The following is a 15,183-nucleotide window of genomic DNA, read 5'->3' on the forward strand; positions in this document are numbered from 1 at the left end:
TGGGGTGAGTGAAAATGAGCTTGATCCTGGATAGCCTGAGTGTGAGGTGCTGGAATATAACCACAGGGGGAAGTATAAATACATATATCTAATCTTCGAAATGTTCATGATGACAAACATTTGTTGGGTGAATGCGGGAAGGAGGGAAAGCAGGAGGGGAAGAGAAGGAGAAGGAAGGAGCTCTCCAGGACAGAAAGCAACTGGATATGCAGGCCTAAGCCTAGGAGGGGTGTCCTGTGTGGAGGTTCTATGTGGAGTCACGACATAGAGGCAGGAAGTGAGGAGACAGCAAGGGAAACGATGCAGAGTGGAAGGGAAGAGGGCTGAAGACAGACCTCAGGCGCAAGCTTCTTTAGGGGCCAAAAGGCAAAGACTCAGCACAGAACAGGAAGAGGGTAGAACCAAGAACCGAGAGAGCACAGAGCTGCCAAAATCTAAGAAAGCAGGTGTCTCTAAATACGGAGGGACAGTGGTCAGAAGACTGAGAAAGGGTCCCTAGAGTTGATGACCTGGAGTTCATTATGTGAGCTAATGATGTGTCAGGTCCAAGGCTAAGTGCATTATCGGCCTTTCCCTTCCCAGCCACCCTGTAAGCGGGCGCTGCTATTAAGCGCTGCACTAGGGGAGGCTTAGATCTGTTAAGGTCGCACCACTAGCAAGTGGAAGGGCAGGGTCTCTAAGCCAGCTGGACTTACCCAAACCTTTTACTCTCACACACCTGGGCTTGAGCTTCAATGACCTCAGTGTCCGGGAGAGAGAGAGAGAGAGAAGGGAACAGGAACTCACAGTTATTCCATGCTCACTGTGGGTCTATATGAGACCACGGGTGGCAAAAGGAAAGAGAGGGGACACCAGCTGGAGGGGAGAGGGTGGCTATCTCAGGGTGAAGAGATGGCGCAGGAGGACACTGTGACTCTGGGTCCTGTGCTAAAACGTGGAAATAGTTTCACAAAACAGAAACCTGCATTAAAATGAGCTTTTTTAAACTAGGATTTTACCATTATAACAGAATGTAATGACTCTCTATTTCCCTTCTTAATACACGTGAAAAGCGCTATTTTCTATATTTAATATATGTGTAAAAGTATTCATGCGTTAGAATTGTACATACTTTTTTGGGTCCCTTGTTTTTTTCTGATGAGAATATGATATTTCCTTTCAAAATGATAGTGACATTAAACTCTGGATCATGGGAAACAAAAGGAAAATAGGCCATGAGAACATATGAGCTAGCAAAGGGAATACACACCAATGGTAGGAGTGAATTCTCTCAATTGTAGGGCAAAAGATTTTTGCGAGGGGAAGAAAATTCACTTTGCCCTTCTGAGGGAAAGGAGCATTTCTGCAGTGGCCTTTGTGGAACACACAGGCCTTCCCCTGGGAGCACAGGGAGGGCTCCTACCAGGGAGGCTGTCACATTTGTACGCCTCTGAGAGAAATACATTGCAGAGCCTGAGCTGGCTGCTCATCTGGGCGCGTTTTTAGTCTAGTCATTGCCCCTTCAAAGCAGCTGTAAGCCTCATGCATCCCTGATTGTCAAGATAGGGCAGGAGGATTTCTTCTGTATCCCAAGAAGCATCCAGGGAAGGGAAGGCCAAACCTGTGCAAAAAGGCTTTGAAATCAGGGGAACCGCCAGGAGCAGAAAAGGTTGTTAATCAACCCTCGGCTTCAGTCTGTGAAGACGCATTTTGATAAACTTGGAGCAGTTGTGTGCTGTTGGACATTCAGCAGAGGTTTTAATGCAGGGGATTTTAAATGAGTTCTCCAAGTCACAAATATTTGGGAAGTTTGAAAAGAGGTGAGATCATTAACGCTATGTCCACCTAGTGACAAAACAATGAGTGAAAATGAGAAAAATCGAATCCACCCATTGTTTGGATGACCTAATGATCAGCCTCAGGTCTGGAACTGCCCTGCCCCTCCACCACAACCCCACCCCAGGCCTGGATGTCTCTGTGAAATGCCCAAGGCTGAATGTCCACAAGATCCCATGAGTTCCATGACAACCCCTCCATTCTAATGGCACTAGGGTCTTATTGAGGGTCCTCAACGAGCAAATTCAAACATCCAATTCAGACCTGACCTTGAGAAGCAGGTTTTCTGTTTGTACTAACCACCGTCCATTGACGTTGCAGAATAGCGTTACAAGAGTAGGACTGAACAAGAGCTTCCCCCTCTGACCTGATTGCCCGGAGTTGGCTAGCACCAGGTAGACAGTCTAAAGCAGTGGCAAAGCTTGCAAACTGAAGGACCAGCTTTCTCCTAGCCCTCGCATAAACGCACCTCTGTGGAGGGCTACATGCTGGGAACCAGGATGGCTTGAGACCACAACAGCTTGCTTGTGCAGGTCTGACCTGCAGTCCTGGGCAGTCGTGAGCAGTGAGTGTACAAGCCTTCCTCTCTGGAATCTTCTAGTCTGACACGCTTTTCATCAGAGGGCTGGTCTAGTCCCCTCAGCTCCTATCTTTGGCAGGGAACAGAGGCAGCCGCAGGTCTGGGTCAAGACTTTGAACGCATCCCACATCCAGAAAGGGTCTGGGGTCGCCACTTGCCTTGAGGTACCCCCATGCTAACTGTTCTGCTCAGGGGCCAGTGGGGTCTGTCCCCAAACCCTGCTGCCATTTCCAAATGAGGCCATGCCAGACTCTCGGGGAAAGCTCTCAGTGCCTGAGCCACCACCAATACCAGGCATTACAGGGGATTTTTCAGAGGGCCCCAGGCACTTACATTGTTTGTTGAGCTCTTAATTTGAACTATATGAAACTGCCATTTTTTGTAGATCAGACATGGACAAAAATGTCATATGTTCATCCTCATAATAGAAATTATGAGAAAAGTGTAGAGTATGTGGTAGAAAGAGCACAATTATGACAGCCAGACCCGGGTTCAAATCTCAGTCCTGTCACTTTTCTGTCACAGTATATTCAACATATGCGAATTCCTGCTATGTGCCTAGTACTGTTCTAGGACCTGGACACGTAGTGGTAATGAAGACAGACGGGCCTTACTCTTCATGGCACATTCTAATGGAAGCTTATCTTTTGGGGCTTCTTCTTAGCTATATGATGTTGGGCCAGTCACCTGGCCTGTCTGAACTTCACCTAAGTATTGTGAAGGTTAAATGAGATAATGCCTGTTAGGCCAGAAATGCACTGATGGCCTTCAATAAGTGATAGTTTCTGTTATTTTACTGTGGCTCACATAGGACTCCTAATAAATATTTATTGGACAAAAAAGCCTCGGAATGCATTGCAGGAATCTTCAAGCCCACCCCTAAGAGCCCAAACTGGACACCCCTGCAGGAGAACGGCGCACCTGGGGCAGGGGCCACTGAAAGGGAAACCCACGGATCCCAGAGTTCACTGCTCCCACCCACCCTGGGACCTGGAAGAGACCAGCTGTGGTCAGCCCCCATTAAATCAGGAAGGCAGTAGGCACAGGAGGAGTTTGGGGAGGTGCAACCTAGTTCATATTTCTTTTCTTTTCTTTTTTTTTAACTTATTTATATTTTGTTTTTGGCTGCTTTGGGTCTTTGTTGCTGCACGCAGGCTTTCTCTAGTTGCAGCGAGCGGGGGCTGCTCTTCGTTGCAGTGCGCGGGCTACTCAGTGCGGTGGCTTCTCTTGTTGCGGAGCACGGGCTCTAGGCACGCAGGCTTCAGTAGTTATGGTACGTGGGCTCAGTAGTTGTGGCTCGCGGGCTCTAGAGCACAGGCTCAGTAGTTGTGGCGCACAGGCTTAGCTGCTCCGCGGCATGTGGGATCTTCCCAGACCAGGGCTCGAACCCGTGTCCCCTGCATTGGCAGGCGGATTCTTAACCACTGCGTCACCAGGGAAGTCCCTAGTTCATATTTCTTAATGGATGTGCAATCGTTTAATCTGAAGAAAATAATTGTCAAATTTATTGATTGAGGCAAAGCAGAGGTTGAGACCTCAAAAGAGACCTGGAAATTACCTGGAGGAACTTCCGGTTTTAGAAATCAAACACAGAGTTGGCTCTGGTTAGTAAGAGAACGTACAGAATGACCAGTCCTTCCCCTGACAGTCTACCCCACTGAGGCACTGGCATGAATGTAGACATGGAGTTAACAGATTCCTTTTGCAGCCCAAGGGCCTATTTTCCAGGGTCTGTGTGCAAAGAGCCCATAGGGATATTTCACAGGCCACCCTGCATACCATTTAAAGCTGCATAATCATGCTGGACAAGGTATGAGTAAGCACACAGCTGCCATCTACAGTACAGCTTCTGACGGCACCTTCACTGCCATCATAGTCCTGAGCTCTGTCCGGTTCTCTGGGTCTGTTCATCTCGGGTGAGGCACAGGGAGTTGAGACCAACAACTGCACTAACTTCTTTTCAGACACTTTTCTGGTGGAAGCTGAGGAGGAACGTGGAGAGCAGTTAAGTTGCTCTGTCTGTGTATGTGATCTCACTGGATTGAAAATATTTCACAACTCAGGCCTTTATTCTTGTATCTTACATTATTGGCTAATTATGGCTTTTACAATAAGGTAGACCCCACAACTACTCAACTCACTCCTTTCCTTCCACCATCACTTAAGGTGGGGCCTCTGTGGATTGGCCACGGAGTCAGGCATTGGGTACATCGGGGAACAAGACTGACGAAGTTGTACATCTTATCTACGGGAAATATGGACAATAAGTACATAAACAGTTAACACAGTGCACACACTAGAAATGCAAAAAGAGCCCAGGGTGATATAATCAAGAGTTACTGGTGTTTCACTATCGTAAAAAAACAATCCTTTCTCTTTGGCACCAAATTTACTAATCTGTGAGTAAGAGCTGGGTTTTAAATTTTTTTCCTATTTCTATTTTAATGGTTTTTATTGCATAGGTTCCTTCCACTGTAAATAATTTTCAATCTTTGGAGGTAGCTTATAGGTAATCATTGAGTAGTCTCTAATACTTGCTGCATACGTACGTAGTATTGGGCCAGGTGAAAATCCAAGCTTGTCAAGTTTGTTCTGTAATTCATCGTCACTCAGACACTTCACATCCACCATGGTGATAAAAGTTTGGTCTCTTTTCTGACAGTGGAATCCTTGAAATAGCAAAACATTACGTTCCTTAAGACAGACTTACAAATGAGAACTAAATCTTTACCAGTCCACAGAAGTGTTTACGACCCCAGCTCCCCAGTCTTGAAGGCACACAAGCAATAAAGCAAAAATCACCATTTTCTGCCGTTTTTCTGTCATAAATCTCTTCTGGATTTAGTGGCCTCAATGCAAATCTTTGGATGGGTGTCACTTTCCCCAGTGTCTTTGGGGTTCAATTATTTCTAACTCTTCTACTCAACTAATGGAAGAAAAATCTTGTGCACAAAATGAACAAATATTTCCATTACTGCTTAGGAACTCTAAGGTAAGACCCAAGCTCTGAGAAGAAGTTAATTAAACATGAAAGAGCTGAGAGAGATTTTTCAGTGAGTTAAATAAAAGTTATTTATCCCTGCCCTCCTTTTGATGAGAGCACAGAGAGTACAGAGCATTCAGTTATAGCAAACAGTAGTCTTTTCACACTTGTAATTTAACTCTGAACATAATGAGATGGTAGTTTTTAATTAACCGCCAGCAGACTTTGTAATTGCTGAATTGGCATTTGAAAAAAGTCAGCTATTCATTCTCTGGCACACAAATTGATTTATATAGATTTAAGCAAGTCTTGATATGGCTTTCCAAATCTGCACAGCCTCAAGTTCAGTCAGTTTTATTCCATTGATCCCTTTATCCCCTAAAAGTGACCCCTCCACCTACTTAACAAGATCCTAAAAAGACAGATGCATTTGTCAAACCTTTTAACAAACCTTTTAATTCAGGAGTTTATTTATTGTACCTCTCTTCTGTTATGTTTCCAGTCTTTTTAATATTGCAGTGAAAATGACTGCAAGACAATTACTCAGCATAGGAGGATCTGGACCAATTTTAAGTGATGACTTTGCCTTTATTAGTGGTCAATCAATGTCCGATTAGGAAGAACATTGTATACAAGCTAGAAAAAGCTGCGAATCGTCGTGTATAACAGGGTTCTTCAAGAACACCTAGCTTACCAGTTCTCCACCTTAAAGCTATACTTTGACCAGAGTCACATTCTGGCACACAGTAGGTTCTTAGTAAATGTAAGTTTCCTTCTTTCCTATGTGTTTGGAAAGCTGAATTGACACTTTCAGGCCACTAGTAAACAACCTAATGTTATGAAGGAAAAGGACAATGCACCTCAGACTTTTTTTTAACTGGAAGCTAGCTTAGGCAGATCCTATGACACTTGTTCCCAAGAACAGCTGTCTGTTGTTTCACCACCTTCCCAAAAATAACCTCCAAAAGAGCCCTCATCAGTTTCAAGTGACACTAGAGGATTGCTTAAAGGGAACACACATATGGAAGAAAAATAGTTAAATGGAATCCAACTGAATGATTAATCCACTTACCCATTTACATGGTTGTCTAAAGTCTATGCAGTTGGGTTGGTTACTAAAACTGTGTGAGTTTCACCCAAGGGTTTCCACTAGCAACCAATCCCTTTTTGCCTGTTAGGTATTATGGTAATCATAATGCTGACAGTGTGACATCAGAAGCCCCATGGCAACAGACTGATGTGAAAGTCAGATGATTAATTTAACCTGAGTTCAAACAGAAGGAGGCACTGGTCGACTTCACAGGCAGACTGCCATGGTAAAATGTCAAGAGACACAGAGAAGTTATCATTATGCACAGGGAGTAAGAAGGAGCTGCTACCAAACCAAATGGTGCCAAGAAACTGGGAAGATAAAGGAGAAATCAAACAGACTCAAGTGACTAGGCCATTATCAAAAGACTTACAGTAGTAATTGGGCAATTTGGCCATATTACTCTAGGGGACAAGAGAAAGTGGCAGAAACCCATATTAACTTGTTAAGGAACTGCTCATGTAGGAATAAGAATCAGTATAGACTATAGATAAATAATATGTCGCAGAATTTTGATGGCTTTGACCTTTTCAAAGCACTCTCATATCATCTCATTTCATCCTCTGCACACTCCTGTAAGACCTCCAACACAGATATTATTATCCATATTGCAGAGGCTAGTTTTTGTTATTGTTGCTTTATTTTGTTTAAGGAAAATCCTTCAGACAATTAGCTTGGGTATTTCAAAAAAAAACTGCTAAGACTTTAAAAACAATTATGCAAGACAATATAACTTTGTGAAAACACAATGCTTTCATTAAATACCAGAGATAGGAGGAAATCACTGGAAGGGGTTAAGGGGACAGTGGAGCCAGCCTGGCTAGAGTCAAATCCCAGCTCTGTCTCTTACCGGCTGGGTGACATTGGGTGGGGTAAGTTACTAACCTCACTGTGTCTCCTTTACTTCGTCTGTAATGGGGATGAAAACTGTACCTATCTCACAGGGCTGTTATGTGGATTCACTGAGTTATAATACACATAAAGTGCTTGGCACATAGTAAGTACTATATAGATGTTTTCCATTGTTCTAATTTTTCATGAGCCCTACCCTCAGAAAAATTCTACATCCAGTCTCTTTCTTAGGAGGCTCCATCCCATTTACACTTGCCCATGGGAGTCTATCATTTTAACACTTTCCAGATACTGGGAAAGGACTGACCATCTTTGCATGCATAGTCAGGGAGGCTCATTGGGTGATCCCAGGCTGTGGTTCCAAGGGCTATGGCTCTAGAGTTTCTGAATAGAGCATCAGTTTCCAAACAAACATGCAATGCAAACATTTGCCAACATCTGAACACTGGATTTACCAAACAAAGACTTTGAAAATTGACACATTTGTTTCAATCAAAGCAAACAAATGATAGGCTTGGGTTATTAGGATGCACAAGCGTTTTATCCACATTTCCCAGAATTGCTTTCAACAAAAAAGCAGCCAGCAGGTGGGACCGCTTCCATTTAAACAGACTATTGGGATGAAACTGGCATTTCTAAAATATTTTCTTGGTCAGGCCTGTGGGGTTTAAAACCAAGCTAGGTTGACAAAGGATTCAATCAGATGATCTGATTGGGTTGAGCCCCCTATTATTTGCAAACCATTCTATCTGAAGTTATTCTCTTGAGGATCCCACCAGCATATTCATGATTCTATTCTCAGTGTTATTCTGTTTAAGAATTCCTGTACTCTGCAGTATCCTGAAATATTTGGTTTTGATGTTTATAGCACCCGTTTCCCTTGGTTTTATCTGTGAAGTCCTGGTCATTAGCTTGTTTTTTGTTTTATCCTCTCCACGGCTGCAAAGATGTTTTATTCCATTTCTCCAGGGAAACAAGTTTTAATTGCCAATCGACTAGGTATTCAACATGATAAGGTATCTAAACCCTGAGAGCTTCCTCCTTTCATTAAAATGTAGATCCAATTTCTTTTCCCTTAATGCCACATGCTGTTATTAAACTGAAATAACGGAAATAGTAAAAGCCAGATGTCACTTCAGTCTCAGGTTTGACATGGGGCACAATTTCCTCTCCTCAAGTTTAATCTGCTGTTATTTACTAACCCCATCCTTTGGAAGAATGAACAATTTAAATGTAAATGCAATTTACATAGGGGAGCGGATAGTAGATTTGCAGTTTCAATTGCCACTAACCATTTGCAAAGGGGGAAATCAACTAAAGCAAAGATCAGCAGCTGTCAGGCTGAAGTCTGCATCACTTGCCAGCCTCCTGCAACTTTCCTCCCGAATCCACCTGCCTCTGAACCTCAGCTAGGCAGGTACAAGGAAATGGAGAACTGAGGCATTTCCCCAGGTATTTCAAGCTGTACATACTATTGACTGGGGAAGAAAGAAGGAAGTTTGAGTTTCAGTGAGCTAATCCAGTTGGCATCATTGTTGAAATCATTAACTGACCAATTTATTTCAACAAATATTTATTGATCATCTCCTATGGGACAGACTTTATGCTTGGCCTAATTTAGGGGAGAAAGAAGAGAATACAAAGATACAAAAGCTACAGTCCTTCTTTTAAGGAGCTCCTTCCCTTAAGGAGAAAAGAAAGCAAATAACTACAAGAAAATAAGATAAGCTGTTAACAGAGTGCTCCAGGAGCCCAGAATTGGAAGGTTCTAAGGGTTGAAAGTTTCATTTGGGCTTAGACTTCTAAAATGAACAGTAGTTTGCCCTGTAACAAGCGGGCTGGGGACAGTCATTCTAGGGTGTGGTGAGCGAGAGGGAAATCAACCAGGTGGACAGGTCTGGTCACTTTATGAATAGTTCTTTGGGCCAGGCTAAGGACTTAATCACCTCTAGGCACATTTGGAAGTTTGTAAGTGGCACATGGCATGACCAAATTTATGTTTGACACTAGGTAGAGGACGATGTTTTTATGCCTATGATACAATTTCAGTTTGATTCTGAGTGGAGAATGAGTTGGTAGGGCAGAGGCTGGAGGCTACTTGGGGGAGTTATTGCAATAGTCCAGAAAAGAGCTGACTCAGACCTGGACCAGGCCAGTCTGTGGGAGGACAAGAGAGGAAGACACATGATTCGTGAATGATTTAGGAGCTGGAACAGCCCAGACAGGATGTCTGATTGCAGGTTTCCTCTTTGCCTCACTTGCACAGGCACCACCTCAGTCTAAGTCTTTTGTCTCAGCCATGAGCCCGCTTCACAAGGAACTATCTGGAGTTTAGTCTACACAGCACTGACACTTAAAAAATTATTCTGTGCTCATCAGGTCAGCCCTTGATTCTCCACACTACTTTAAGGCAGCAGCAATGCAGATAATCCGTAGCTCTCCTCTATTTGGCTTTGGAATTCATTACCCCTTTAAGAGCAAATTTGCCTTCCTAATTAATCTTTCTTAGGCTAATATTAAAATTAACTAATATTCTCAGAGCCCGTGACAGTCTGGCATGGGAAGAGGGGAGCAGGGGAGGGGAGGGCAGTGTGGCTCAGCTCAGTCTCAGGCTGAGCAGCAGGAGAAAGCCACGCCACACTAAGATCCCACGTGGATCATCCACAGAGGCCACAAGCTGAGCCTGGCTCATTGAGAGGTGTCTGCGTAACTAGAGAGTCAGATCCCTTGGGAGTTCAGTTACTGAGCACCTACTATGCACCCGGCACCCTGCTAAGACTGAAGATGAGCAGTTGGATAAAGCAGAGTGTCTGCTTTCAAGGGGCCGCCTGTTTAATGGGGACAACAGAGGAGTGAACGGATTGTTTAATCAAATGCAGTGAGGGCTCTGGCAGAAGCATCTTCTCAAGAGAATAAGGCATGAACAAGGTTAATGGAAAAAAACAAAACCAAATTTGTGTGAAACAAAGAGAAGAGAGTCACTTAATTGACATTTTATAAACACAACAGCAAATATGCTTTCAATAAGACTGAGTGCATACAGTTTCTTCTTTCAGCACCCAAATTAGTAAATGCTGCTTACGTGAAGTACAATAAGACATGATCTTCCCTAGTGGTTTTCAAGCTATGAAACTCCAGCCCCAAGATTTCCTCTAACCTGCCATGGAGGGGTGGGGGGCACAGGACAGCCCCACTCCAGGGCAGCCAGAACTACTCCACCCCTGCCAGCTTTACATATTGGGCTCCTATGAGGATTGCCTTTAAAGGCAGAATTTCACTGCTACTCAAAGTTAGGAAGCTACCCATCTACCCTGTTCTCTGTGCTGCTTCTTAAAACCAAAATGGATCTACCTTCTAGTCCTGTTGTGAAGACAAACCAACCCTTAGATGCTGACAAATTATTATCTTGAGGGCTCCCTTTCTGGTATCCTATAGGTCCTGTATAGGGAGATTTATTGTGCACAACCCAAGTGCAAGAAACTTTGGATAATCTGTGGACAATAGAAAGACATCTAAACTGTGGTTTTTGTTCTCAAAGGGATTACGTTCTACATGGAGAAACAGGCAAAAAACACATTAAGATAAAAGGTAAGAAGCCAACGTTCATAATCAGATACCAACACAGTACCCATAAACGCTGTAGAAGTTCAGAAGCAGAGAAAAAAAATCACCCCTGGTTAGGGGTGGGAGGTGTTCAGGGAGAGCTTCCTGGAGGAGGTGGAACTCGGAGTGGGACATACCGAACAAGTAAAGTCTGAATACGCAGAAGTAGGAGGATGGGCATTACAGGCAAGGACAGACACATCATGAACAAAGACCTGGAGTAGTGATGGGGATGAGAGCAGTCTAGCTTCAGCAAAGGATTCGCTTTACATAAGTGGATGGACACGCTTGGACCAGATGAGGCCTAGGATTTCCTACAAGGGTGTAGGGCCTCATGTCCCTTATGCCTCCAGGATCCTCCCATTCTGGGGCCCTCTGATGCCAATGATGGGTTGCCCCTAGAGGCCTCTGACAGGGTGCTCAGTGATGACAGCAGGGCCATCAGGAAGACTAATCTGACAGTGCAGGGCAAGATGCACTGCAGGGGAAGAGAAGCCAGTAGGGAGGGAGACGCGGAGGTCCTTCACCCTACTCTCCCCATGGAATGATAATAGACAGTAGCAGAGGGAATTCAGGGAGGCTGTGGACTGCCAGAGTCTCGACCAGGAGCTCAGGACCCTCCAGAGGACCTCAGAGGCAAATGCAGAGTGGTTAGGAGCAGACCCTGGGGCCAGACTGCCTCTGTCTCTATCCTGGACCTGCCACTTACTATAAGCTCTGTTACCCTGGGCCCTGGCTTTCACATCTGTGAAATGGAAATATAATAATAGTATATTTTTCATAGAATGACTGAGGACTGAGTTAATGCACCTCAAGTGCTTAATACACTATTTTCAGTAGTGCCCATAGTAAGGACTCAAAAGTGTGGGCTGTGAGTAAAACCCCATTATTCTGCTGGGGCACCAGTGTCCTATCCCAGGGCTCTTGGTGGGGAGGGGACACAGGTGTGATAGGGCATCTCTCAACCTCATTTAGTATCATAGCCTACCTTTCCCTGTGAACTAGGGGAAGCTGGAAGTATATAGCTTGTCCTCCTATAAAGACCAGTCAGGGATCTGCTTTCCCTCTAAGGGACATTTGAGAGAGAGAGAATGCACTGGAGGGAATGGGCTCACACCACAGGAAGAGAACAACCCACAAAAGAATAGCCAAATTTAATAAAAGACAAGACAAACCAAGATGGAGCGGGCATGGTGGGACATCCATTCCTGCCCTTAAAACCCAGGAGAAGTGAATTCCCATAGCTTAAAGGAGAGTCTGTGCCAGCAAGGGTTTGAAGACAGGCACAGAAAGATAATCAAGGTAGAAGCAAAGAAGGAAGAACAAGCAGGAGCATAAAATGGAGCCAAGAACGAGGCTAAGAGAGATGGAAACCCCAATGGCCTAAATGTACATTTACTGTCCTTGAAGGAGGAGCTCCGAGCTGACCCAGCTTTCCAGCAGCCACATGCACACAAATCTACAATTCTATACTCGTAAAATGAAAACAAAAGTACTGTTCCGGAGAATTCTAACTGTTCCTGGTCCTAAGAAGTGTGGATGGGGACTTCCTCGGTGGTCCAGTGGTTAAGACTCCGCGCTTCCACCGCAGGGGGCGCGGGTTCGATCCCTGGTCGGGGAACAAGGATCCCACGTGCCGTGGGGCATGGCCAAAAAAAGAAAGAAGTGTGGATGTTTCACGGGGATCCTCTCAGTGTGCAAAGCAATGGGGTGACTGGTAAAGGGTGAGGCTGGTGAGTGAAGGGCATGAGAAGGAGCTCCAAGGCTTTACCCTGAGGACAGTGGAAGCCACTGAAGGTTTTATGATGGTTTTTTGCTTCCACAGTTTTCAAATTCAATTTATTTTAAACGGTTTCCAGCAGAAATAAATTACAAGCAAGCAGAGTGAAAGTATAATGAAATCCACACATACCCTTCACTCTGCTTCAACAGTTGCCAACATTCTGCCTGTCACCGAAGGGCTTTGAGCCGGGGAGTGGCACGAAGACATCCGTGTTTGAGGAAGATGCCTCTAGATGTGATGGAGAGAATGACAGGAGTGGCGCAGGGACAGGGTACCATTAGGTTGTGGCAACCCATTCATTCATTTGCTCATTCATTCCTTCAACGAATATTTCCTGAGTCCCACCACGTGCCTGGCACAGTTCTCGGTGCTGTGGATGTAAGGGTGAATAAAGCAGAAGGCGTTCCTGCCCTCCTAGAGCTTATGCCTCTGAAGGGGAAAGCACACAAACAAGCAAACGAAGTGAACAAGAGGATTTCAGAGTGTGATAATGAGACTGGCACGGGACAGAGACGGACTTGGGAGGGAGGGGTCTAATTTTTAGGACAGGTGGTCAGCGAGCGTCACCTGTACCTGGAACAGCAGGAAAGTCAGGGTGGCTGGAGCAGCATCAGTGAGAGGGTGGTAGAGATGAGACCGGAGGGCAAGGTGAGAAGGGATGATGGCTTGGACTAAGGTGGCAGCCGTGGAGATGGAAGTAAGTAGATGTGAGGGGGGTCTCGGAGGGAGAGCCAACAGGATATAGTGATGGATCAAATGCGGGCTGGAGAGTGGGGGGTGTCAGGATGGCTCTCTGGCTTGAATTGAAGGATGATTTCTGGCTTGAATATCTAGGTGGTCAAGGGTGCTGTTCACTGAGTCAGGGAAGAGGAGTAACGGGAAGAGCCCAGAAGCCCAGGTGGCCCCCTCACAGCCTTTCAGAATGAGGGCCTGGCAAAGTGAAGCCACTTCTACCACCAGCCCCAGCCAAGAAACCAACTAGCTGTGTAACTTTTGGATGAGACTGTTCCTCAGGCAATTCTGAATGATCATCACCCCCACTCCTAACCCTCCAAAGCAGGACCAACCCACCTTCACCTCCAACACACAGACAAGTACAGAAGGACACTTGTGAGTCCAGCTTAACTTGCTTGGCCAGTAAAGGACACGAAGGAGATGCCACAGCGATGATATAACACAGCCGCAGGGGAAGGGGGAGCACTGAGCCCAGCCAGTGAAATACGGTATCCGTGGTGACATTTTTATCACGATAGCAGGGGGCCACTGAAGCCATGTCAGTGTCTCATGCCATTTTGAGGCTTGGCTCATTTCAGTGTCCCCTTGTCTCAGGAGGATATTAGGGCTGAGGTTTAAAGGGAGCAGGATTTTGCTGGGAGGCAATATACAGGTCTGCCTAGAGGGAAGTCTGGAATTAGAACAGTGTTACACCCTCACCCTGTGACTTTGCATGGTGTATGGATTTACTAGACGGGACATAAAAAGTGGCCTGTGAAGACAGCTGGGTGGGGGAGGGGAAGACCCTAAAATGCAATATGGACAGGAGACCACAGGGGCTAGGGCAGGTGTCTGTTTCTGGAAATGACTCCTCCACTCTCTTTTGCCTTATTTTTAGCTATTGTCTATCCTTGCCGCCCGCACCTTGCCCTAGAAGGGCATTTTTCCCAGCTGTCTCTTGGGGGAGGGGGCCGGCAGGGACGGGCGTTCGGGGTCATTGTCTGGGAACGAATCCTGGACAGGAGGCCACTGCTCTCACTCCTCATCCCGTCCTCTGTCACCCAGCGAGGGCAGCCGGCCGCCAGGCTGCGGATTGCCTAATGAAGACAGAGAGGTGGTTCCGGCTGTGTGCAGGTGCCGCTTCCCCATTAACAGAGGTGACATTCCGAAACAGTGCTCATTACAGAGCAGACATTGGACAGGGCTGGGACACGTACTGATGGCAGCAGAGCCAGCCAGCGTCTGTCTCAAATCCCACCGCCCCTGAGAGAGCGAGCGAGAGCCAGAAAGAAGCGTCACAAGCGTCAAACCCGCAGGCCCTTCACTTTGCAGAGAAAAATGAATTCTTGCCATCCCTGACATTTAAGGCTAAGTCATTCTCTCCACTGCTTGCAGACCCAGGGGGCCTTAGCTTCAGGCCCACCCAAACGCTGACCAGCTCCTGATGAATGCCCCAGCCCCTTCCTTCCCGGGAAGGGCTCTGGTATGGATGGCTGTGTGTGGGGGTGGGGGAACTGGTCCTCAAAATGAGACCTAGATCCGGAGCTCATGAGGTCTTGCTTTAGAGTTGGAATGGGCCCAAGGTGTAGCTAGGAGAGCTGATGGTAGGCTAGGGAGAGGAACTTCCAGGCTGAGGTTATCAGGGACTGGGGTGGGGGTGGGTGGACAACCAAAGCCGTGGAATCTCCTTCCCACTGAACCGTAAGAACGGGACAGAGCTCCATCTTGGCTACGATAGGATGCGCGGTTTCCCTTGAGACTGG

The 15,183-nt window shown here is 46.0% G+C and overlaps 1 protein-coding gene across 1 annotated transcript; it reads right to left on the bottom strand.

Annotated features, from left to right (window-relative positions):
* Nucleotides 1-4,112: 4,112 nt before the first annotated feature.
* LEMD1 (LEM domain containing 1) lies at nucleotides 4,113-5,026 on the bottom strand. The gene is made up of 3 exons (XM_068537644.1): nucleotides 4,945-5,026; nucleotides 4,240-4,377; nucleotides 4,113-4,126 (listed from the first exon to the last, which is right to left on the bottom strand). The coding sequence occupies exons 1-3, from the start codon at nucleotides 5,024-5,026 to the stop codon at nucleotides 4,113-4,115; spliced, it is 234 nt and encodes a 77-aa protein (XP_068393745.1).
* Between the last annotated feature and the right edge of the window lie 10,157 nt (nucleotides 5,027-15,183).

This window comes from Eschrichtius robustus, chromosome 3 (assembly GCF_028021215.1).
Source record: "Eschrichtius robustus isolate mEscRob2 chromosome 3, mEscRob2.pri, whole genome shotgun sequence".
Taxonomy (NCBI): Eukaryota; Metazoa; Chordata; class Mammalia; order Artiodactyla; family Eschrichtiidae; genus Eschrichtius; species Eschrichtius robustus.